Source organism: Typopeltis vanoorti, chromosome 16, assembly GCF_054136105.1.
Source record: "Typopeltis vanoorti isolate ZY-2024b chromosome 16, IOZ_Tvanoo_1.0, whole genome shotgun sequence".
In the NCBI taxonomy this organism is placed as follows: domain Eukaryota; kingdom Metazoa; phylum Arthropoda; class Arachnida; order Uropygi; family Thelyphonidae; genus Typopeltis; species Typopeltis vanoorti.
The window spans coordinates 63,061,310-63,087,368 of NC_143564.1; the positions used below are offsets into that span (position 1 = coordinate 63,061,310).

Below are 26,059 nucleotides of genomic sequence, written 5' to 3' on the forward strand. Positions count from 1 at the left end.
CAGATACGACAGAGACTGATGCAATAATGAAGGTTGATGAACTGGAGGTACTTAGGATGTCAAGGAATCCAAATGCAAATCAGATGAGATATTGGCTTGTGTTTTAAGAGAATGCACATGGGAAGTGGCAATGCCTTTGACTAGACTGTTTAATTTACATCTCAGCTCTAGCAAAGTCCCAAGAGAATAGAAGGAGGGCAAAATAATTCCTTTGCACAAAGGACAATCTAAGTATGTGCTAGCAAATTACAGACCAAGCAGTATCTCAGGTGTGGTTAAAGTACTACAAAAGTTGGTCAAAAAGAGAATTCAGGAATGGGTGGATAAGAATATGATTCTCTATGATGGGCAGCATGCCTTTGTGAAGAGTCGGTCATACCTTACTAATCTACTAATGTTTTATAATAGAGCAACAGTTGAGTTGGATAAAGAGAATGACTACAGTGCTGGATTTTGCCTAATTCTGTATGGGATCTAACAGGATACCATACAGAATTCTGTTATGCAAACTGCAACAAATGGGGATGAATATAAAACTGGTGATATGGATAAAAGGGTGGCTGATGGACAGATACCAAAAAATAGTCAGGTTGGAAATTTAATGGAGTATAGACAGCACAAAGAGAGGATTAAAAACTATTTTAAGGATTCAAATATTTCATCTAAGTTACTGAGACATCTTCAGGGAGTACAACTAACACTTGCAACACACACACACACACATGCATGCACAAAGGCAACACAATAACAAATGAAACATGGATATGACTTGCAAGTCCTATCTAGGTGGTGTGCCTTCCATGAATGCTTATAGGAGGTCTAGGTTGTAAATTTGGGATTTCTGACGATTAATGTTGCCCAAATTTTGGGAAGTTTCTTGCAAGCATTACTGTGTGTGTGTGTTATAAGTGCTAGTTGTACTCCCTGAAGATGTCTCAGTGACTGATATGAAATATTGGAAGCATTAAAATAGTTTTTAGTCCTTTCTTAGTGCTATGTATACTCCATTAAAACTTCAACATGTCCTCCCAGCACTTAAGGCTTAACACGCATACATACCAAAAAGTAGTATTTGGAGGAACAGAATCTGGAGAAGGCAGGTAACTTGTGGTGTGCCACAGAGCTCTGTGCTTTTACCACAGCTGTTTGTTGATGATGCAAATTTATGTAGGGAAATAGTGAATCAAGGTAATGTAGAGCTTGCTGGATGATTTAAATAGGTGACAGGATGGGTTAAACATAATGGATGTCAATTTAATGTGGAAGGGAGTGGAAGGACAACAACACTTATACTTTCTCTCTGAATGAAAGTCATCGGTGTCATATGATTGCATGCAAATGCTTTGTCTGTTAATGGTTTAAGTTGAGATACAATAAATATTGTGCTGTACTTTGGGTCTCTAAGATGAGTTTTAGGACTCCATGGAGGTGCCCATACAATAATAATAATAATAATATTTTATGACATGAATTAAAGTTACAAAGTGGTTTATAATAAATTATTTTATGAAATTTCTGAACGTAATTATTATACTATATGTAGAGATGAACATAAGTGAATTTAATTAAAATTTAATTTATTTCTTTTAATTAAATTTTAATTAAAAGAAAACGGTCATACATTACAATAAATAAATGGAGAGAGGGGAATGAAATAGTTTAGTTATTCCAATTTCCTTCCAATTTTTTTAATAAGATTGCTTAATAAATAAAAATAAAAAATACATAATAATAAAAAGTCACCTAATTTATAAAAAAAAATAAAATAAAAGAAAGCAGTTATTTGAATGAAAGTCATCAGATATCCCATGCAGATATTGTTCCAATGGTATCAGTGGATAATTTGTGCTAAGACACCTCTTTGTTTGATTGTTCCATTTCCAGAGGTATGTAGTGTTGCCATATCCTGATTCTACTACCAACACAGAATAATTAAAACTATGATTCATTGGATGAGGTTATCTCATTTTTTCTCCCATCTTGTTGTGATCCTCAAGCGTTCAATTATATCTACAGCCCAAAAGCAAATTAGTTGAAGCCATATGATGTTTCCGCTCTCCAAAACAGGGCTCAATGCCACACTTCAATATGCTCTTTTGTATGCTAGAAATGGAGTGCACTGCAATTAAACTATAAATTAAAGATACCAAGAAATTATATACTTGGTTTAATCCTTTATCCAAGTGTAAGCAAACAAAGTTTGCTCCTGAAGTATTTTCAGGACGGGGGCAACTTGTATAAGGAAGCTAAGACTTCACATCACTTGCCTTAGTATCCCATAATGCAAAGTATGTCTCCTTGCAGACATGTATAATGCTATGCATTATGGGAAGGGTGATCCCCCAGATCTGGGTAGTGACGCTTCCCATAATGCATAGCATTATACATGCTGAAAATACCTGAAGGTCAAGTCATCTCTAGATCTATAATTACAAACGGATGATTGGGGGAAGGGGGGGGTGGCCAAGCTATTTTCCAATTGCTGAACCATTCTCAGAATACTCCAGACATTGTTGCTTATGAATACCTCTCCACTGATGCACAGTTTCTGTAATTCATGAAGAGGCATATTCAGAATGGCAACTATAATGCCATATTATAGGTCCAATTTAGGTTGCACTGCTAGTTCTTTATGTTAAAGATGTGTGTGTGCACCCATGCATGGCACCCATAACTATTTTCCGATATCTGTGCACGTATTTTTGTTAAATCTTGAATAGAAGGAATTTTAGTAATATAATACCTATTGTTCAGATTTAATAAGCATCAAAATCCTGCTAAAATACTGTCTGTTAATAAGAGAAATTGAGTGTAAATGAAATAACAATGTCTTTTCCTTTAAATTTTGAATATTGTATTATCAAGTGTTTTGTATGAGAAAAATAGAAATTGTATATGTGGTGAATTGTGCATAAGTATACCAAGGTCAAGCTAAAGTTACAGACAAAATAAGAGGATTAATTCGTGACCTGAGGCTAACACAAATGCAGCAAAGGTCAAAGTTACATTAAGGGTTTCCTGTCTAAATGCAATGACAAGCAATGGTATCGGTGCAGAGTATCGAGGTGCCAAGTGAATGATGACGTAAGAGCGAGAAGGTCATCGGAGCCTTAGGTGGTATCAAAAAGTTTCGAGACTAGCTCTGTTTACGAAAAATTACTTTATTTATCTAAGTTTATACACTATCACCTTCAAAATAGTCCCCTTGCATATCAATACAGCGCTCCCAGCATTCTTTCCATTTCTGGAATGTGTCCTGGAAGTCTTCTTTTCGAAGCATGTCAAGCACCTTCTGCGATTCGCGCTGGATCTCCGCAATGGTGTCAAAACGGTGACCTTTGAGCTGGATCTTCATCTTCGGGAAGAGGGCAAAGTCTGCAGGAGCCAAATCTAGCGAATAGGGTGGGTGCGGAAGTGAGATCATGTTACTTCTGGCGAGAAATTCATGTGTGAGGAGAGCTCGGTGACAGGGTGCATTGTCATCATGGAGCATCCAGTTTTTTGCGTGCCATAGATCTAGTCGCTTTCGCCGAATGTTCTCCCTCAGATGTCTTAAAACCTGGCAATAGAACTCGGCTGGCCCCTGAGGACGAATTCTCGATGCACAATGCCGCGAATGTCAAAAAAGACGATGAGCATGCACTTGGTCGAACTGCGGACCTGCCTCACCTTTTTCGGTAGTGGAGATGATTAGCTCTTCCACTGTAAAGACTGTTGCTTCATCTCAGGGTCGTACCAGTACACTCAAGTTTTGTCACCGGTAATGATCCTCGAATTTCACATTTGCTCTTTGTTCTAACTTGTGTCCATGATGAAATCGCAGATGTGGTAACGCAGGTGGTCAAAATAGCATCAGTTGCACAGCTGCCGATGTACACAGGACGATGTCTTTTGGCACACTGACTTATGAAGGCAGGTGCTCCCTGTGACTGTGCATGCAGTCGCAGGTGCTCCCTGTGAATGCATGTACAGTCACAGGTGTTACAAACCTAGTTTCGGAACTTTTTGATACCACCTCGTATATAGAAGTTTACGACACCGAAAAGGGGCTTTTTTTCCTGTTGTTTCCGGAGAGTCGAAGTTCCAGTATGGTCGGGAGTGGAGTGTCCGAGTGCAGTTATGTGGTCTAATAGAATTCCTACGTGAGATTTAGGACTCCGGACGGCAATGAAGTCAACGTAACCCGAAGAGATCATGCGGAAATACGAGGTCGGACAACGCAACTGAGCTTTGCAAGGATAATAGGCAATGAATTGTGACCGTATTCCCAGACCTACATACAAGAAGCAAGGGCCAGAGGAACATAGCAGCAAGAAGAAACTCGTCTAGGAAGAAACTGATGTGAAATTACGAGCCACAGGAATTCAAAAGATGATTGCAAGTAAAAGCCAGAACGTTCCCAACTTCACTACCAAGTAAGAACTTTCCATTTTGTCTAGTAGGAAGAAAATTAGTAAATTTTGTGACAGTGAATGAAATGGAATTGTACTTTATGTAGTAATGCAGGACTTGGGGAACTATACCATTAGATGAGATCAATTACTCTGTGCTAGAGAACATAGCTAAGTTATAGAGTGTAATTCTAGAATCTGATGTTAATAGATAATTCCTGAACCTGAGTTTTATGTAATGATAATCTAACATAAGCTAAGCTTTTAAGGGGTAAGTATCTAGGCACATGGTCCCTGAAAAGTTTAAGATTAGTTAAGGGACAGGAGTGTATATATTATATCGAGTTGCTTAATAGACTCTATATGCTAGACTCAGTTGAATTTATTGAATGACAATTGTATATCTCCTTTCTTAGTAATGAATAAATTCTTTTCTTGTCAAACAAATAACTTGCCTGATCACTAAATTCAATGCACTGCTCATAAATAGAATCTATGCATATGTATTTTGATACAGTCATGACTGCAAAGTGAGAAACATATATGATTATAGTATAGGAATAAGATAGAGAATTAAGGATTGTGTGTCATACTGAGTGTTTTAATCTTGGATAAAGAAAGTTTATTTTGGTAACGCAGTTTAAACAAATAAATTTCCAAAATTTTTAATCAGATTGAGCACTAGTAATCTAACAAAGAATTTGGCTCTAGCCAGAGGCACTGTCTTTGTTATCAGAGTTTCGCACACTCGAGCAATACATTAGTAGTGGCCATAAGTTTGAAGTGCTATCAAGGATTAAGATTAGACAAGGGGCAAAACATGACATATAAGTAAATAACAAAATCAGCAGATTTTTCAAAGACGAAGCCTGAACTAATTATAAGATTAACTGAAAACAAAAATTTTAAATAGCCAACAATGATTTTTACAATGGCACAGTCGACAGGATCTTATGATATTTGATTCGCGCATTTAAAATGATCGGAGTGGTGAATTAAAGTGAGTTAGTTTTGAATTAGGATCAGGCAGTTAAAAATTTTTTTTTCTTGTAAAAATTTTGAAATCATTGTAAATTAATATACAAGTATGAATCAATCATCTAGTACAGGAATAGATGACAGTGAATTTTTTAGAACTATAAATGCTGGCCTGGCTGGCTGAGTAGTTAGCATATCCACTCTCCAGCCAAGAGGCTGCGGGTGCGAATCCCGCCGTGGACATGGATGTTTGTGATTGTCTGTGGAAATACCAGTGGTGGTGGTTGGCGGTAGATGGCGTTGGTGTAGTTGCAATCAGTTAGTGGATTGAGTGGTGGAGACAGAGTTGTAGGTGAGTCCTCCCTCGATTTAACACCTCCAAGAAGTCTTTGGACTTCCTGGAGGTGTTAAATAATAATAATAATAAAAAAAATCCTCAGCAAGTTTTTCCACAATTTTCTGGAGAGGATACCGATGACGTATTAGCCTTCTTTGGCTTCATCGAAGAATTAAGGAAGGTGGGCAGATGGACAGACTTCCAACTTCTCATCTTGTTAAAGAGTAAGCTTATAGGAAAGACAAAAAGCTTCCTATATTCCTCCCCTATTTTGAAGGAAACTTTAGAATACTCCAAGTTTAAGGAGGTATTAATTTTTCGGTTCTGTAGATTGAGAAATTTAGGTCTCAACATATGGAAGTTACAGAGAAGTACTCAGAAAGATAAGGAAAGTGTAACTGAATTCTACAATAGATTAGTTTCATCAGTTCAGGTTAGGGGTGAAGCAAGAATTGAAAGACCGCTTACAATATTTTATGGCATTTAATCAACAGCACACAGATGGACATAATATATTAATTCACAAAGTAATAAAAAAACTTGAACATTATCAGATTAGTTTTTCTAATTAAAATTACTAAATTTTAGAAAAATAAAGATACCTTTGTTCTTTCACACATTTTTGTCATCCATAGTACTGTAGTAATCATATTCTGGGAGGAAGAATTTTTATTTTTATTTTTTTTTGTGATTTCCCCACCCATGAAAAAAGACTGTAAACCTGTAGAAGGAATTTAAGGAATTTTTTTTTCTATTTTTATTAATTTGATAACTTTTTTGTATTTTTATTTATTTCTACAGAATCCAGAAACCCTGCTCTAGAGATCACACATAGAACTTTCCAAGCACTTCAGGTCTCCAATAAGGTACAATGGCTCTCACCAAGCAATGAAACTCATCTCACACCAAAGGACAAATACAGACATTCATCTCCATGGTAAGGCTTGCAGTCTGTTGGCTGGAGAGAGAGAATAAGCTAATTGCTTGGCCAACCAAGGCCCGCAAATAAATGAATATAAATCCAGATATATATATATATATATATGGATTCTTTAATCAAAAATTCCTGCTAAACAGTAACAGCTAGGATATGCAACTCCAGTGCAAAGCTACTTATTTAAGTTAAAAGAACATAAAATCTAGACCGACTATTCTGATCCACCATACCCAGAGGGAAAGGGGATAACTAAATCCTTGAAAATTAAATCTAAATGGTAAGATTCTCAACTACCAAATTTAGTGCAGAGCTGCTGCTTCTTATACTTTTAAAAGTATAAGGTGAAGCTTAGTTGGATCTACAATCCCAGCAGTTCCAAAACACACTGGTTTTCACTTTTCTTTCCTGTTTTTTTTTCTCTCTCTTAAATCATAACAGTTGAGACCATCAAATTTGGCATACTGTTTATTATTATTATTACTTAAAACAGCATTTAAGCAGTGTAATTGACTTCTAAGTCATCTTACTTTAAACACACCAAACTAAAGTTAGGTTAGGCTCTTCTTAATGGGATTACATGCATTCACATACACTGCTACTACAAAAAATCTAAGAGGTGTGGAAAGGTATTTCTAGTAATTTGAAATCTCTAGGTTAAAAAGGTGTCATACAAAGATTCATACGATACAGGTTTTAGCTTGTTTACTCTATTTCAAATATTATGTTGATGCAGTTATGATAAATGTCACTGCTTATCATTGCTTCAGCTCTCCATACTGGAATTTAATGAGGTTTTATTCAATGATGTATAAAATTATTCCTGTCTCTGAGAATCATTTTATGTCAAACCAACCCACCTTCTGTTCAAATAATCATCCATATGCAAACTATTTTTTGTTGATATTTGGATGATTATTTAAACAAATTCATCGTCAGACTCTGAGTATTTTTCAATAGTTACTTGGATACTGGAGATTATTCATATTGATATTCTAATACTTTAGTTTTCTTAGTGATTTATTGACTTATCATTATTTAGGCTTAACAATGATGCTACAAAGAGGGATATATATTTTATCTGTTAACTGTATACATGCTCACTAGTTAATTTACCGATTTTATTAAGGGAAAAATAAGACTTTCCAGGAATAAATGTTATTAAGACCAGCTAAATAACCTTTACATTTGAAAAGATAGCTTTATAAACATTAACTAGTCTAATCAATCTGGCAAAGAAACCTATATTTTGTTGCAATTTATAACAGACGCAAGTAGTCTGTAGGTGCCAAACAGGCTTCAGGGAATCCAGATATAAGATGAATGCATTCTCAAATGCTTTTAGAAAAGTTGTTTTTTTTTTTAATATATTCCTCTTTCTCTCTATCTCATACACACACACAACAGAAGAAGAGGGAAAAAAATATATTTACCCATTTGAGACAAATGTTCATCTGAAATCTGCCTCTGAGTTTGCTGATAATGATAAGAATGATCATCAGAAATGCATGGTTCTAAAACTCCTATGAAATTTTAAAAACAGGAGATTCATATGAATCAAAAATTTCAGAAAACCAAGAGTAAGCTTGGTACATATTATATATATATATATATACATATATATATATAAAACATAACACAAATTTAGCATTAATATAAATCTCTGAGCAGTAATTTGAAATCCAAAAGGTTGCACATGATATTAACTTCCAGAAATAAACAATTAATTAAGCCTGCTAATTAAAAATAAGATTCGTTTTCAATAAAAAAAAAAAGTTTCCAAAAATTACTATTAGCAATTATGACAGTTTTATTTCTCAATCAGATATGAAGTGAGTATTTTTGTAATTCCTGAAAGGCTAAGAAATCCTCTCCAATATATCGTAATATAAAATATTAAGAAATTTTAATCAAATAAAGGAATGAATGGTAAAAGACAAGAAATCTGTGAGGTTGATTATGTAATCCTGTTGTTTAAACTTGTTCAAGTGCACTTTTTTTTTTCACAAGCCAAACTTTGTTCATCAATGAAAACTGTTTTGTTTCCCCCATCCAATACAGATTAATATGTCTGTATTCTCCTATATCTGAAGAATTTGCTCTTCATGTGATATTCTAATATTAGTTCTTACATCAATTTCATAAAATGGGTAAAAAAAACCATTCATTATTATTATTACACAATCCATGGAGTTGACACTCATCGTTGGAGGTTCATTCAACTGACAACATATTTATCATATAGAATCTTAAAATCCTTAACACTCATGCATTAACAACACATTCTGGTAATGCATGCCATTCACTGACAATTCTCCATGTAAAAAATCTACTCCTCACACCCTTCTTCATCACACTTTTACATAACCTCCAGGAATGATCTCAGGTTCTTTCCCTCTCAATTAAAAATTATTATATTTTATTATTTCCTATCATATTCGTAATTTAAAAAAAAAAAAAAGTAACGTATTAGATATAACAGTATATCCAGTTATATGACAGTCTACATACTTACGGCCTAACTGGATATAAAGTAATAAATTCCTTCCTGTAGATCCCATTCCACTCACTCACCATTCTCCTACAAAGAAATATGCTCCTTGCATTTTTGCTAACTGCACTCTTACACTGCAATGGGAACTCATTTTCTTCCCAGATACTATACACTGAAAAATGCAGAATTTTTTTTTTCTGCATCTCATCATATAAAACTCCCTTAGTAACTTTATCCCTTTTCTACCTAGCAAACAAGTTGTACAACTAGCAGAGATATGGTTTATTGAAGTATTATAAAAAAAGATACAGGAAAACCTCGTTTAAAGCAAATTCGATATGCACAATAATTAGTTAGCACGATTGAGTGAAATGATACTATTACCCGCTTTAAGCAAGTGATTAATCTGTTAACGCAATTTTTTTACATTACGCAAAATTTTTGTCGCCTATCTGCAGCGAGCGGAAAGGCTAGAAGTCATTAAGAGACATGAAAGTGGTGCTAGTAATACAACGACTGTGTGAGACCTGGGATATAGTGAGTCTACAGTTTGGACTATATTAAATAAGAGCAAACAATACAAAGAACAAGGAAAGTTGCTATGCCTTCTTTAAGATGCAGATCACCCAAAATAGAAGCCATTTAATGATCGAGATGGAGCATCTTCTATCCCTCTGGATTGAGGATTATAACCAAAAAAAGAATACCTCTTAGTTTACCTACCTGATTTTCGTTATGCAATAACTTACCTGATTCTGTGCTTTGTTTTTTTCTCAATTTGCTGTTTCATTTTCTAGTTCTTCCTATGTTTCTTTAAACACTGCTCGACTTTGTGTAATTCCTGTGTCACCTAATTATCTGTTTTAACTTTGAGATTTCAGAGATTAAATGATTTTCACTATCCTCAAAAGTTTGTCTTTAGCAGGAGAACATCTTCTTGTTCTTGAGGCTGTTTTCTTGTTAATGTTCTGTTTTTTTACGCATTTTTGGTGTCCTTTTACACTTTATTTAATATTTCAATATCTCAAAAAAAATGTGTTATGAAAATGCTAAATACTATAAAAACAATGAGTGTTTATATATATATATATATATATATAGAACAAGAGAAAGAAACTATCACAAATTTATAATAATAAATTTACAACAATACCATGCATCAAAACCTGAGGGAAGAAAATCAGAAGTGTATTCAGCAGTTAGAAAGATAAATATGGTAGTAGTTCAAACCCAATGAATAAAATCATTAAGAAAGAACTATAAGTGGTCTCTCTAAATGCCTAATTCCAATGCTATTTAAATGCAGTTTTCAATCCGGTTTTCAAAATCCTTTCTTCCATGAAACTTATTCCTTATATATGCATACAGCATGTCATTCATTTATACCAGCCTAGCTGGCTGAGTGGCTAGAATATCGACTATTCCATCAATAGGCTGTGGATTTGAATCCAACTGTGGACACGGTTGGATGTTTGTGATTGCCTTTTGGAGGAGGATGAATTTCAATGCCTGGTGTGAGATCACCACCCCATTTACTGGAGGCCCGAAGTGGCTTGAATGAGTTCCAAAGTTTGGTCTCTAGAGCAGTGTTTCCAGACTATGTAAAAAATAAAATATTAAAAAATACAAAAATATATATAAAATTAATAAATATAGAAAAAAATCCTTATCCTTAGCCAACCTACAGTATGAATATATTACAGGCTTACAAAAACCTTCCATGGGCAGATCAAAATAGCAAAAAAAATTCATCAGCATAATCTATGCAAAATCAAATTAGTGTACATGGAATTTAAGAGGAAAGAAGAAAATAACTGATGAACATTACAAAGCACAAGCCAGATAACTAAGAGTAGAGGCTAAAATCTTATAGAGTTTGTTTAGTAGGCAGTAAGCAAAAGTAAATTATAATTACAGAATTAACTGAAATTAAGATTCAAGGACTGAGGTTTGTTAGTTGAATGAATACTGAAAGTGAGTTTTCTGGAAGCAAAGATTTCTAATGTAACCAATTCATGCGAAAGATTGCAAGAAAAGCAAGTGAAAGAGATGGTTATGAGAGTAAGAAAGAATGACTTGAAAGTAAATAAGTATGGTATAAGAGAAGACATTATTATTATAATGTTCTTTTACCAAAAGTGTTCTTTCATTGAAAGAAGTGAAACTAATAAACAAAAGAATTTGGATAGTGAACCTAATGGCACAGTATGTGAGAAGTACACTGAGTAAAAAGTCAAAGGTTGTGCATAAGTTGTGGAAATGGAATGGCATGCCATATGGAGATGTAAGGAATGAGTTTGATGGGAGAAAAGATTGAAAGATGCATCAGCAGGATAAATGGCATTTAAATGGAATTAGATATATGAAGAGATATTCTATGAGAGCAGAAGAAGTGGGCTGCAAACAGAGGTGAAATCAAGAAATGGTATACTGGAGAATGAGAGTGATGCACAGGTATCCCTTCCTTAACACAGGATTTAATTTACGTGGCGAAATTAATTGCTACAATCCCTTTATATACGCGGCAAGAGTTTCAATTAATGCACTTTTAAATTTACCAAAATTCCACCAAATACAACATCACTGCTAAAACCCATAGACATCACTGCAACTTTCAAAGCCTATTTTCTTAAAAAGACATTCTCAAAGGCAGTAGAAACAACAATGGGAGAAAATGCGATTATGCTCCAAGAATTTTGGAAAAATTTTAACATTAAACACGCAATTGAAAATTGCTCCCATGATTCGTAGGAGCAAGTGTCTTCTAGCATGAGAGCTCTCTGGAAAAACCTTTTGCAGAATGCTCTAATGACTTAGGTAGTTTTGAAAATTCTGTGAACAATGTGGTTGAAGAAATAGCTGCAAATGGTGAAGACCTTGGTTTAGATGTTGTTGATGACAAAGATGTTAAAGAATTATTGGATTCAAATTCAAAAGATTTCAGTGACAATGATCTTGAAATTGAACAACAAGGTGCATATGAACACAACAAACAAATGGAATGTGAAGATGGAGTTCCAAAGGAGATAACAATCAAAGAACTGGATGCAATATTTCAGTTTAGAATCGCTTAAGCAGCAAGTAATGGATATGGATCCAGATGTTAATTGAAGAATGCTTAATGAAGGTTTATTTTCTTGATCCTATGAATTAGTATAATAATATTTGGTTTACAGATCAAGTGTTGATAAAATTTATTAATTCAACCAACTAGTTTCACCATACTTTAACTGTTGGCATCTTCAGGGCACAGACATATAGACTTTAAACAATCTCACAATTATGAGTAACTGTAAAACTGACAAGAATAATTACAAATAAAATGGCATCGAACGTGAGTGAAACACGCATTGCGTGTACAAGATTAGCTAGCTGTTGCTAAGGAACTTTCTGTAGTTTGTATTGAAGTTCATTTCTTGTATATTTAGGGACCTAATTAAGGTTTCCATATCTCTGGGAGTATTACACCTTGATTTCTGTTAAGGTTAACTGTAGAATGAGCGACTGTGGCTGCTTCTTTGAAAATTCTTGAATGGTAGTTTTCTTCTATGTAAGGGGAACAGCTTTTGTTCCACTCGATGACATGGTTAGTTGTAGAGAAATGAGACGATAGGCCAGAAATGTCCTGTCTGTTGTTTTTGACGTAGCCAATGTGTTCCTTTTGCCTGATTTCGAGGTTTCTTGAAGTCTGTCTGATGTAACTTGAGCCACATGAGCATGGAATATTATAAACTCCATCATATTTATAGAAAGGATGGTTGTCTTTTGGAGATCTTAGTAGTTTAAGAATAGTTTCTATTGGTTTGAATGCTACTCTTATTTTGTGTGGTTTGAGGAGGCTGGCAAGCTTGTTTTGTATTGAAGAATGCTTGTTTGCTATATCTAGAGAGTCATTTTGCTGGTTATCATAGAATTTATGCTGATAGGAAAAAAAACTAAAACTGTTCCAATGACTCTTGATAACTTTTTTTGATAAAAAATTTGCAAAAACTAATGTAGGTACAAGCATTTATTAAACATTTACATTGTATTCATTTTTCATCTTTCCTAAAAGGATACCATATAAAACAAATTATTAATACAGTAATCGATCATGGACGAATTGTTTTTACCATTGATTATTATATTTGATTAACGTGATTTTGATATACGCGGTACCATCGAGGGATTAATTAATCGCATTAATCAAGGGATACCTGTAGTTGTTTGGAATTACATTTGAAGCAATGGTTATGAAGCCAGTGTACTTGTCAGTTAACTGCATGTATTCTTCTGGCTGCTTTGCAGGATAAAAAGCTAAGTTTCTGAGGAGGGTGATCAAACAGTTATAAAGTAGAGGGAATGAACCCAGTACAAGGAAGAATGTGGTATATTTGTTCTGAGAAGGAGGAGAAAGCAGCAGAAGAAAAGAGGGATGAATGTAGCATCTCTAATTAGTGACTAGAATAAGATTATAAAATGCAAGAGTATCTGCAAGCCTAAAGATAAGTAATGATTTTTACTAATGTCAGAAGAATTCAGAAACAAGGGAAGGAATTTGGCATTGGTCAGTTTGACTTAGGCAGACCTCTTGACATCAGTTCCTGGATGACCAAGGTAAATCATTACCTGCAATACCAAAAACTGTCCACTGCACACCTCCTTTGAACTTTCATCAAAAAAACATTAGGAAAACCTTGATTAATCTTGATACTAATAAGGCTCCTGGTTCAGATGATATTCCTCCAGTTGTGCTCCAGAATTATCACCCATCCTGTATCACCTTCAATGACCTTCCCTCTCTGACTTCAAATCCTATTCACAGCTTCACTGACAACAATAATCTTCATTCATCTTCGTTATTCAAGAAGCCCTGTAGTACCCTAATGTTAGACACCTCAAGATCTTTCATAACCAATGACTTAAACACTTATCTCCTCAAATGGCGTGAAGACAGCTTAATAAATTTCAATGCCAAAAAAGCCTGCCTTATTACCAGCAAAAAAAAAAACCTCATTCCCTCTTCCTTTGATAATGTTCCAATTTCCTTTCAAGGTCGGCTTACTCTTATTTGGTTGACTGTCACATCCAGTTTATCCTGGCACAAACATATTACATACTCATCCTCTAAAGAGCTTGGTGTTCTTTTACATTCTAAACATTACTTCTCTTCCTCTCACCTCTGGAGGCCTGAAGTGGCTAGAAAAAGTTCCATGTTCAGTCTGTAGAGCAAGGTTTCAGACTTCGTAAAAAATAAATAAAAAATACATTAAATTAATAAAAATAGAAAAAAAGTACCATAGGCTTACAAAAAAAAACCCCTTCCCTCAGTGGAAATCACATGGAAAAGAAGTTCTTAATATTCCTGTCTTTTGAAACTGAAACCAAAATACGTATTCCTAGCCTCTGATCAATGTAACATGCAGCAAACAGTTTCCAAAATATACAATATATAACATATATAAGCTTATCTACAGAATTCTTGTAGATAAGCTTATATGTTGGTTACACATACTTCTAATATTTTTAGGAAATGACAATGTAAACTAAATTATTAATTATAAAAACTTTAATTAATAACTACAGTGCCATGTAACAGTGCCGAAATACCTATATTTCGGCACTGTTACATTGCCATCTTCAGGGATCACAAAACAATACGTGCATGCAGGCACTCACACTAAGCAAATGAGGTTGAACAAAGGCAACTGAAGTCAGTCTTAAGTCCTAAAGGTACCCCACAGGCAGGCTATACATTGTGCTGAAGATCTTAGAATGTAAACTTCCCAAATTTGGAGCAGTCTCATGAACCCAAATTTGTTGAGGTTTATGAAGTTTTTCAGAGCTGAGGCTGATTCAAAGGATAATCTTTCATACTTGTACTTGCTGTGTAACAAAGTGGCCTTCTTCTAGCATATTCTGAGGTGGGCATCCACTGCATGGTCAGCAAGTCCTGAGTGGATATAGTCCTTGTGTTAGGATATCCTGATATTGGCTACCTGCCTGTACTGGCAAGATCACAGCACGCACATAAATGTAGCTAGAACACTGAAGTGCGGACTCCAATTCAAACTTAATTACAGTTTTGGAAAGCTCTTTTGAAAGCCCTGTTGTTGTAAGTGTGTAATGTTTCTGTCGGTCATTTTTGTATATACCTTTGTGCTTTCATACCTGATGAAGTTGGCTTACCAACGAAACTAGTTTCGTTGGTAAGCCTTATTAAACTTTTATTCTTAATTATCTCGGTGTTTTAAGTCATTAAAATTATTCAACATGTTCATAAGCTGAGTCAACCTGCATACAAATATATATATATATATATATATATATATTAAAAAGCAGAGGTGATAAGGCACATCCTTGCCATATTCCTCTTGATATATCTTTCCATTCTGATATTTGTTCTAATTTGACTACTATTTTATTTCCTGTGTATATTTCTTGAACAGACTGTAGGAGCTGATTTAGTATATTTAGATCGGTTAATATTTTAAAGTCTGCGCAGCGCAGTTAGCCTAGTGGCTATGTGCTTTGCAACCATGTGCCTGAGGAAGGAGTGTCCTAGGTTCGATTTCCATCGATGATGTGAGGAGCTCAAGGATCTTCCTTAGCCATAGCCAAGTTAGCCAGTCTTGGGAGTGGACAGCAGGGTTTTTCATCCTGTAAGCAGGCAAACTGGCCCCCGTGAACACACACACGGATTACAGTCATGAATATCGATTGCCCTTAGGGGATGCAGCAGAGGAGTGGCGAACTGGATGCATTAATACACCAGTAACCCCTCGTTAGGACTCAACCCGTCCTAGGACGGATGAGAGAGAGAGAGAGATAGGATAGGAATATTTTAAATAACTTTTGTCTATTAATTTCATCAAAGGCTTTTTCGTAATCAATGAAGGCCACGTGTTTCTTTTTGAAATTCTCTTCTCTTTTCTATTTATAATTTTAGAGTGAAAATTGAGTCTATGTATAATATATATTTTAAGCTGTAATTCTGCAGTTAGATTTGAAGGAAGTACAGGAAGATAGAGTGATGTAAAATCAGGTATAAAAGTTGCATGAATTGCATATTATCTCCAGTCTTATTCATCACCTATATGGGTTATATTATGAAAGAAAGGGGCATTTATCCTCACATTAAAATTGGAGATATTCAACTTATCTTTTAATTTTTGCAGATAATGTTATACTTCAGCACAAGTCCCTGGGATTCTTTAACTGAACTGAAAACCAGCAATAAAGAAGAAGACTAAACCTGTGGAAATAAGTTTGGTCTTCTTTATTGCTGGTTCTTTATTACAAGAAAGAACATATCTTAAAACCCCTTTAACTCCCATGTTTCATCAAATTATAATAATCTGTTTTTATTTCTTGTGGTTATATCAGTTGCTTTAATATCATTTTTGTTCTAGGTGTTTATCAGAACTTTTCAGCCCCCCCCCCATATACTATGGCAAATGGAGGTGGTGTAAACAGTTGCAAACAATTCTGACAACTCTCAGTATCAATGAACCCAGGTTAAACAAAATACAAGTTAATGGATAATCACATGTGCTAATGTGCTATATTAATGATAATAATAATAAATGATAATTAATAATTAATGATATTAATAATAAATTTCAACAAACATCAATACAATGTTAAAAATAAGCAAAGTTACAAATCAGTATATATGTTACTTTCATTTGCAATGTAGTTCACTGACCTCTATCAATTCCCCTTGAGTTGCCTTCATGTCTGTCACCAGGGTGGGTTTTTCTACTTCGACCTTTAAATGTAAATCGAAATGCAGGTATTTTAAAGAAACTTTTTCTATGCTTATCTCCAGCTGCTCTGTCATCTCCTTCCTGGGAATCCTAAAAAAGGAAAAGAAAGAAGGATAGAGGGGAATAAGCATACATTATCTATGCTAAGAAAAAATGGTTAGTATCACAATCCAACTAACAGAGACAATTTAACAGCTTAAAACTGGGCAATTTATTCATACTAAGGAAACCAGAAATCCTGCTTAAGACATACTTTGTCTCCAGTGATACAGACAAAAAACCAAAAGCAGAAATACAAATTGCAACTAAAGACCACACCTATATAAAACAACATTCATTTCAAAATGGAACACAATAAAGAACTACCATTTCTACACGTCAAGATTGCCAGAAAATTGAATGGAAGTTTAAGACAAAATGTACAGAAGAGGTACCTATGTGGTGTCTGTGTAGCCTTTATGATACCTTCCATAATTCTGTAGTAGAAGAAGACACACCTTTAGCTTCAATTCTCTGATAAAGGAACTTTTTCACACTTTTAAGTTGGTTCATGAGTTAGTGAATCTCTGGTACAGTCAAGAAGGCTTTTAGCTTTGAGGAAATTCTACAAATCAGAGAAAACTGAACTGTAGAACTCATGCATATTTCAGAAAATAATACCAGTTAATGCTAGAAACAATCATCTACCACAATCTGATCAACCTGTAAGTTAAAAATCTTTGGTTGAGGTGAATCCATCTAATGGTGATGATAAGGGTATAACCAACTACCTACAGATTTCCAAAAAGTTACAACTAAAGAGAATTCCATCTCCCTTTAGAAAATAAAATATATTAGAAGATAGATTTATTTATGCCTCAACATAGAAATCAAACTGCGTACAGAAATTTAAAGTTTGTTTAATTCTGAATCAATGCTATGTCCAATTATTATCTGTAATATATAGCCTTTCCTATGCACTTGATCTTCTGCACAGGCTAGATTTCAGCTTGCCAGTGCATTAGCACAGACTGGATTTTCAGTGGATATCTGAAAGTCTAAACTAACTTGATTGCAAGCATATGAGGCATGTTCAAAAAAAGACTGAACTTTTTAAATAGCGCACCAATCGGCATAGAGATTTCAATTGCTTAACCAAGCATACGGAGAGGACTGTATGAGCCAAATGCAGTGTGGAGAGAGGGGTCTTATCTTAAAATTCCTAGAAACTATCCCATCACCAAAACTAGCCAACCTAATTAATCAAATACTAGCAGATAGATGGATACAAGTATCTCTTAATGAATCCAAAAGTAAATTTTTTAAGATTAAAAATGGCCTATCTCAGGGGTCAGTTCTTGCCCCATTGCTCTTTAACTTATATATAAGTGATATCCCAGAGACAGCATCAAGGAGATTCATGTATGCTGACAATATTGCCATTGCAACTCAACATTCAACATTCCAAAAAGCTGAAAACACCTTAACTGAAGATCTGATTGTACTTGATAACTACTTTAGACGATGGCGATTACAACCTAACCTGAACAAAACTGAAATAGCATCCTTTCATTTAAATAATATCCAGGCCAACTATATCCCAAAAGTTTACTTCAGAAATAAACAGGTGAAATTTAACAATCATCCAAAATATCTAGGAGTTACCCTAGACAGAAGTTTGACATTTAAATATCATCTAGAAAATATTGCTGGAAAATTAAAAACTCATAATAACATAATGCATAAACTTGCTGGTATATATAATACATAAACATCTTGGGGTGCTGATGCCAACACACTGCGTACAACAGCACTGTCTTTGGTCTATTCTACAGCAGAGTATTGTGTTCCTGTGTGGCTGAACAGGCACAAGCTTCTGTCGATGTCCAGCTGAATCAAACTATGAGGATAATCTCTGGAGCTTTAAGATATACTCCGGGCTACTGGCTCCCAACTCTCAGTAATATAGCCCCTCCCTCGCTCCACAGGACACAAGCCTTAAGCAAATTATGGACAAAAATAATTGGAAACAGTTCCTTGCCTATCCACCAAGACATTGCCAATCCTTCCATACTTCACAAAGACTGAAATCCAGGCACCCTGCCTGGAGGAGTGCAATACAAATAAACAATCGGAACTTCGACCTATGTGAGTCATGGGGAAAGTATTGGTTTCAACGTATCTCCAATCTTCAAATTCCCATTTCAAATCTGACATCTTGTCTGGAGGACTTCAATCTCCCTAGACATGTCTGGACCACTTTAAATCGGATCAGGACAGGACATGGGAGATGCAAGCATCTCTTGCATAAATGAAGCTGGTCTGATACTCCAAACTGTCAATGTGGAAGAGGGATCCAGACCATCAATCACATTGTGCTTGAATGCCCTATCTACTCATTCTCAGGTTCTAAAGAGGACTTTTTTAAACTGACCCCAGAATCCCTGGAGTGAATCTGGGATTTAAGGATTAAGCTTTGACTCCTGATTCTTAATTTTGATGTTTAATCATTTCAACCTAGTGTACCCCTTTTAATATGATTGTACAATTGTTTTTATGCTGTTTTATGTGTATGTATTATCCTGAGATCTGTACATCATAAGCTAAATAAATAAGTGCTATGAGTGGTCTAAGCATCGATGGATGAGTCGGTCAAAGATCAAGGTGATGTTGGTTGTGTTTTTGGATTAGAAAGACATTGTCTATTATGAATTTGTACCATGTGGTCAGATGGTAAACAAAGAATTGTATCAGGAAGTTTTAGTGTGTTTCAGTGCTGTGTGCAGGAAGAAGCCTGAATTGTGGGAAAACCAGACTTCGATGTCACACCACGACAATGTGACTTTTTCCTGTTTCTCAAACTTAAAACTACATTGAAAGTCCAAACCATATATAAAAAAAAACATATACAGCTGTAATATGCTCATAAGTAAACACAAATCTCAGCTAGTTGGCTGGACTGCATATGATATCTGCTCATTCTCATTGCAGAGTAGATAGTTTCTACTCTGCAACTAACTGGTGTATTAAATCCCACAGTGGGCATGGATGTTTGTGTATGCTTTCAAGTGGTAAACGAATTTCATCAGCTAGTCTGACACCACCAACCAACTTGAAGTGGCTTGAAAAAGTTTCATGTTTAGTTTTAGAGGACTTCTGGAATATTAAGCCCTAAGCATAACCACATTACTAATACTAATGTGCTTATAGGTTTACAACCTTCTATGGGTGGGTACAAATAAAATAATAATTTAAAAAAAAGTCATAAGTCCTCAGCAGAATGTTGCCCTATGAGAATGATGCTTGATAGTTTGGTTATTTGGAAGAGTTAATATTACTCTTATTACTTAATATTACTTTTTTTTCAATATCTTCAGGAACATCATACATCTGTATTTACCGAGGACTAGATGTTTTTTCATCCAGCCCTCAGTTATATCATATACTGATCTAACATCAGTATATGATGTTGGAAATTTTTTCCACTTGGTTAGACTATAATAAATTTAGTTTAATCCTTTATCCATGTGCAAGCAAACAAAGTTTGCACCTGAAGCATCTTCAGGACTGAGGCAACTCGGGGTAAAGGTGGACAAAGCTCTCATCACTCCTTGTCTTAGTATCTCCCATAATGCAAAGAACATCTCCTTGCGGACATGTATAATGCTATGCATTAATGGAAGGGCCACTACCCAGACCAGTTTGGATCTTTATATAGGTCTCGTCAGTGGGAGCCAGACCCAGAGGTGGTGATACTAAGGTGGAAGCAATGGAGAGGTCATATTTACCTATACGAGTTGTCAAAAGGTGTCTCACCTTATTATTAAATTACTCTGGATTTAGAGAAAGATTTTGGAAGTTTTATACATGTCAGCAAGGAGATGTGCTTTGCATTATGGGAGATACTAAGACAAGTAGTGATGAGAGCTTGGTCCACCTTTACCATGAGTTGCCTCAGCCCTGAAGATACTTCAGGTGCAAACTTTGTTTGCATACACTTGGATAAAGTATTAAACTAAATTTATTATAGTCTAACCAAGTGAAAAAAACTTCCAACAACTTTCTCTAAATCCAGAGTAATTTAACAATAAGGTGAGCACCTTTTGGCAACTCGTATAGGTAAATATGACTTCTCCATTGCTTCCACCTTAGTATCAACAAATCTGGGTCTGGCTCCCACTGACGAGACCTCAATAAAGGTCGAAACTGGTTGGAGGTTCGGGTGATGAATGGCAATTCTGTAACCCATGCAGTTTTAACTGAGGCTCGGCTGTTGCTGTCGCCCAGGTCCTGGGGAGGGGAGGGGGGGGGTAATGAATGGCAATGCCGTAACCCATGAAGTTAACTGAGGCATGGCTGTTACCCCTCAGATGACATATGAGCAAATGAGTGGCTCTGCTTGGGTGAGCTTGCCACAGGGAAGAGCCAATACTGAGAGTTCTTCTCAGTGGCAGGGTGAGCCTGTTACCGAGGTGAGCAATGCTGGGTTTTTGGAGTTTGACCTGTACTTGAACATTCAATACAGGTCGAAACCGGTCTTGGTAGTGGCCCTTCCCTTAATACATAACATTATACATGTCCGCAAGGAGATGTGCTTTGCAATATGGGAGATACTAAGACAAGTAGCGATGAGAGCTCGGTCCACCTTTACTACGAGTTGCCTCAGTTCTGAAGATATGTCAGGCACAAACTTTGTTTGCTTGGATAAAGGATTAAACTAAATTTATTATCAGTATATGATAATATAGTGATACATGGGAAGATACAGGTGTATCTTCCCAAGCCCTCACCCAATGCAGGAAAGTTGGATCTACTTCTCCAATGATGACCTATTCCATAAGGGTAGTGTATATATATATATATACACCTAAACCTCTTTTTACGCAATAGATACATTCCTAAAAATTACACGTAAATAGAATTCGCGTAAAAAGAACTACTAACTCCATAGAAAAATTGAAGATTGGTTCCAAACCTGAAATATAAGCAAAATAATGAAAAAAACAAATATTAAATTCGTTAGGATCATAAGATTTTTATTTACATTTCATGGAAAACACACATACATATAATGAATTTTAATAACTTTAAAAAAACATATTCATTTCAGTTGTTTGCTAAGGATTCTATAAAAAAAAGTTATTCACTATCAGTTTCTGACAATAAACATGAAAGCTTTCATTTTTCATGAGACTGTAATAATGGTATTATCGTCATCGACTTCTGCCTCAACTTGTGGAATTCTTTTTGTCATGTCTTGAACAAAAGTACCACTGGTTGTTTCAGTAGTTTTAGGCATGAACTTAGTTATTAATCGCTGTGTTGATGCTTTAGATAAGTCGCGATATAATTCTCTATATGAAGACATTAACGACTTAAGCTCAGGTGAAAACTTCCCAGCACGTTCTTCATTTGGATCATGTCGGGCAAAATAATTGCCTAAATTATTGGCCAGTTTAAGACCTTTAATTATATCAGCAGTAAAAGTAGGATATACAAGTGGCAGTGACAGCTAAGAGGAAGGCAAAGCAGAAGTGGGATGAGTCAAGAGTGGAAGAGGACAGAGAGGTGTACAAAGAGAGAAAGCAAGAAGCCAAGAGAGTTGTGGCACAGGCGAAGGCCATGGCATATCAAGATCTGTATGATCAATTAGAAACAAAGGAAGGACAGAGAAAAATTTACCAACTAGCGAAATGTAGAAATAAAGCAGCAAAGGACATCTTACATGTGAGGCAGATCAAAGATGCTGAAGGAAGGGTATTATGGAGGGATGTGGACATAAGAAACAGATGGAAAATATACTTTGAGGGACTTTTGAATGAGGAAAATGCAAGGACTCACAGAGGAGATGGGCAGCCTTTTGAGGGGATGGTGCAGAACATCAGTAGAATGGAAGTGACAGAGGCCATGAAGAGGATGAGAAATGGAAAATCGGTGGGCCCCAACAGAATTCCAGTGGAGGCATGGAAGGCACTGGGAGAAGAGGGAATTGACCTGCTGTGGGACCTGTTCATGAAAGTTTGCCAACAGGAAAATATATGCGAGGAATGGAAGGAGAGTACTCTTGTTCCCATCTACAAGGATAAAGGGGATGCACAAGACTGTAAAAATTACAGAGGAATAAAGTTGATGTCCCACACAATGAAGATCCTAGAAAGGGTTCTTGATGGTAGATTGAGGAAGGAGGTGGAGATTGCAAAGGAACAATTTGGCTTCATGCCTGGTAGATCAAAACAACAGATGCTATCTTTGGGTTACGACAGATGATGGAAAAATATCGATAGAAACAAAGGGAGCTACATCTGGTATTATTGATCTGGAGAAAGCATACGATAGAGTGCCAAGGCAAGAAGTCTGGAGGTGTCTGAGAGAGAAGAAGGTGCCGGAGAAATATGTCAGGTTGGTGCGGGAAATGTACAGAAATGTGAAGACAAATGTTCGGACCTGTTTGGGAGACAGGAAGTTTTCAAGTAACAGTTGGCTTGCATCAAGGGTCAGCATTAAGTCCGTTTCTGTTTAATATTGTGATGGAGGTGGTAACAGAAGATGCGCCTTGGACAATGTTGTATGCAGATGACATCTTGCTGTGTGTAGATTCAAGAGAAGAAGCGGGAACTAAACTGGAAAGATGGAGAAAAGTACTGGAAGAGAGAGGTATGAGACTGAGCAGTAGTAAGACAGAGTATATGTGTTACGCAGTGGGCGGCGGCGGCCAGGAGACAGATCTGGAGCTGGAAGGAAATGTCATCCGGAAGGCGAGAGACTTTAGATACTTAGGTTCAACAGGGGAAGAAGATGGAGGAGCTGAGAAGGAAGTGGGATGCAGGATACAAGCGGGTTGAAGGAACTGGAGGGAGATGGCTGGAGTGTTATGCGATAAGAGGGTGCCGATCAATCTGAAAGGCAAAATTTATAGGACAGTAGTGAGGCCAACTATGACATATACTATAGAAACTGTGGCCCTGAGGAAAAATAACATCAGCAGGATGGAAGTAGCAGAGATGAGAATGCTTAGGTGGATGTGTGGTGTGACCAGAAAGGATCGTCTGAGAAATGACTATGTCAGGGGAACAGTGAAAGTTACGAACTTAGGAGCGAAAATACAGGAGGCAAGGTTGAGATGGTTTGGTCATGTGATGAGGAGGGAGGACGAATATGTGGGAAGAAGGGTCATGCAGATGGATGTGCAAGGAAGGCGGAAGCGTGGGCGGCCAAAGAAGAGATGGAGGGAGCTGGTAGAAGAGGACTTGAAGATGAAGAACTTGGATGTGGTGACAGCCCAAGACAGGAAGGTGTGGAGGAGCCTCATTACAAACAGTGACCCCACGTAAGTGGGAGAAGCTGCAAAAGAAGAAGTAAAAGTAGGATTATATTGATCATTATCGTTAACTTCTTCGCTTTCAGGAGTCTCAGAAACAATCTTCATTATTTCATCTTTGCTAAGAGGTTTATCAATTAACAATTCTTCGATATCTGCAAACGTAAGATCATCGAATCCATCTCCGCCAATTTCACATGCCAAACTTATTATATTGGGGGAATTCTGCAGTATGATTGAAGGGAACAGGAGCATTCTCTTTAACACATGCGAGCCAAATAGCTTTCCAGCATGCATTCATAGTTTTTCTGGTCTGAATTCAGATAACGATAATCGAACCTGATCAATACAATCCATAATTGAAAATTTTTTCCACACATCCATAACTGACAGTGTTTCATCATCATTTAGCTTGTTCAAAATGTACTGAAATTTTCGTCTGACATAATATGTTTTAAAAGTCGCAATTATACCCTGATGTAGAGGTTGTAGCAATGATGTGGTATTGGATGGCAGAAAAAAAATTGCACATTTGGGTGTTCTATGGTAGGATGACAGGTGAATTATCAAGAATCAAAAGCACTTTAAATTCGAGACCCTTGTCATTCAAATAGCGTCTAACTTCTGGCACAAAGTGTTTGTGAAACCACTCGGTGAAAATATCAATGGTCACCCAAGCTTTTTTGTTGGCCATCCAATGAACTGGCCTTTCATTGGCCGTGGTCTTAATGATCGATTTATGAGCAGTGGTTTTAACATCCGATCTCCTAAATCGTTTGAAAAAAATAGGAGTGATATGTGATCCTTAGCTGCTTTGAATATACCAACAGTTTTTTGCATTTTTGATACATAAGTTCTGTTTGGAATTTTTTTCCAGAAAAGGCTGGTTTCATCCATATTCCAAACTTGTTCACGAGTGTAACCTACATCTTCAATTATTTTAACAAGTTTTTGTGGAAATGCTTTAGCAGCTGTTTCATCAGCAGAAGCCATTTCACCTTTAATTTTTATATTATGAAGAGCATGTCTTTTAATAAACTTAGCCAGCCAGCCAACCATTGCTTGCATGAAATTCATATTTTTTCCTCGATTGAGATGAAGTATCTGGCTGCAGTTTTTTAATCTGTTCATAAAATCTCAATGCTGATTGCTTGATGGAATTTCCATCAACTGGTATTCTTTTTTTGTACAAAATCTTCTATCCACATGACTAAAGCTTTTTTGGCCTTTTCTGGAACAACATCTCTTGTGTATGATGATAATTTTGCACTTGATTTTATACCAGAACATACCACTTTTCTAATAGCCTCTTCATTTTTCTTTATAGATCTGACAGTTGATTCACAGACTCCAAAATGCTTACCCACAGCCATCGCACCTTCCCCAGTTTGAAGACGATCGAAAATTTGAATTTTTATATCCAAGGAAACAGCTTTCCTTTTTTTTTTTTGGTTATCGGCAACATCATGTGAGGGCTGGATTAAAATCTTTGGTTAATGAAATGAAAGTTTGAAAATTATATATGCTTACCATTTATTATTTCTTGGCAAAATTATTAATTTAATAACGTGACTTTTATTTTGATTTCACTTAAAAAATGCAAATGCAAAAAATGAGGTAACTGTGTTGTCTACTCAAACACCAAATTCACACTGCTAAGAACTGCTTTTTTATGCGCAGTCAGTTATGTAATTCGGGGAATTCCCAATAAATGAAATTTGTAAGAATTTAGAATTTTCTTAATTGAAACGAGAATACAAATCTACAAAATTCTCAGAATTTTCTAGAATTTAGAATTTTCTTAATTGAAACGAGAATGCAATTCTACAAAATTCTCAGAATTTTCTTGAATTATGGATTTTTTCCTAACTTAGACTTTA

The 26,059-nt window shown here is 35.8% G+C and overlaps 1 protein-coding gene across 3 annotated transcripts in view; it reads right to left on the reverse strand.

The window, feature by feature from the left end:
- Positions 1-26,059, reverse strand: part of Gapvd1 (GTPase activating protein and VPS9 domains 1) — a 475,307-nt gene that overhangs the window by 137,636 nt on the left and 311,612 nt on the right. For all 3 annotated transcript variants that reach the window (XM_090406248.1, XM_090406249.1, XM_090406247.1), the window contains 2 exons: positions 16,822-16,972; positions 8,074-8,163 (listed from right to left, as the gene is read on the reverse strand). In XM_090406248.1, coding sequence (XP_090262374.1) covers positions 8,074-8,163; positions 16,822-16,972 — 241 coding nt within the window. The remainder of the gene's footprint in view (positions 1-8,073; positions 8,164-16,821; positions 16,973-26,059) is intronic.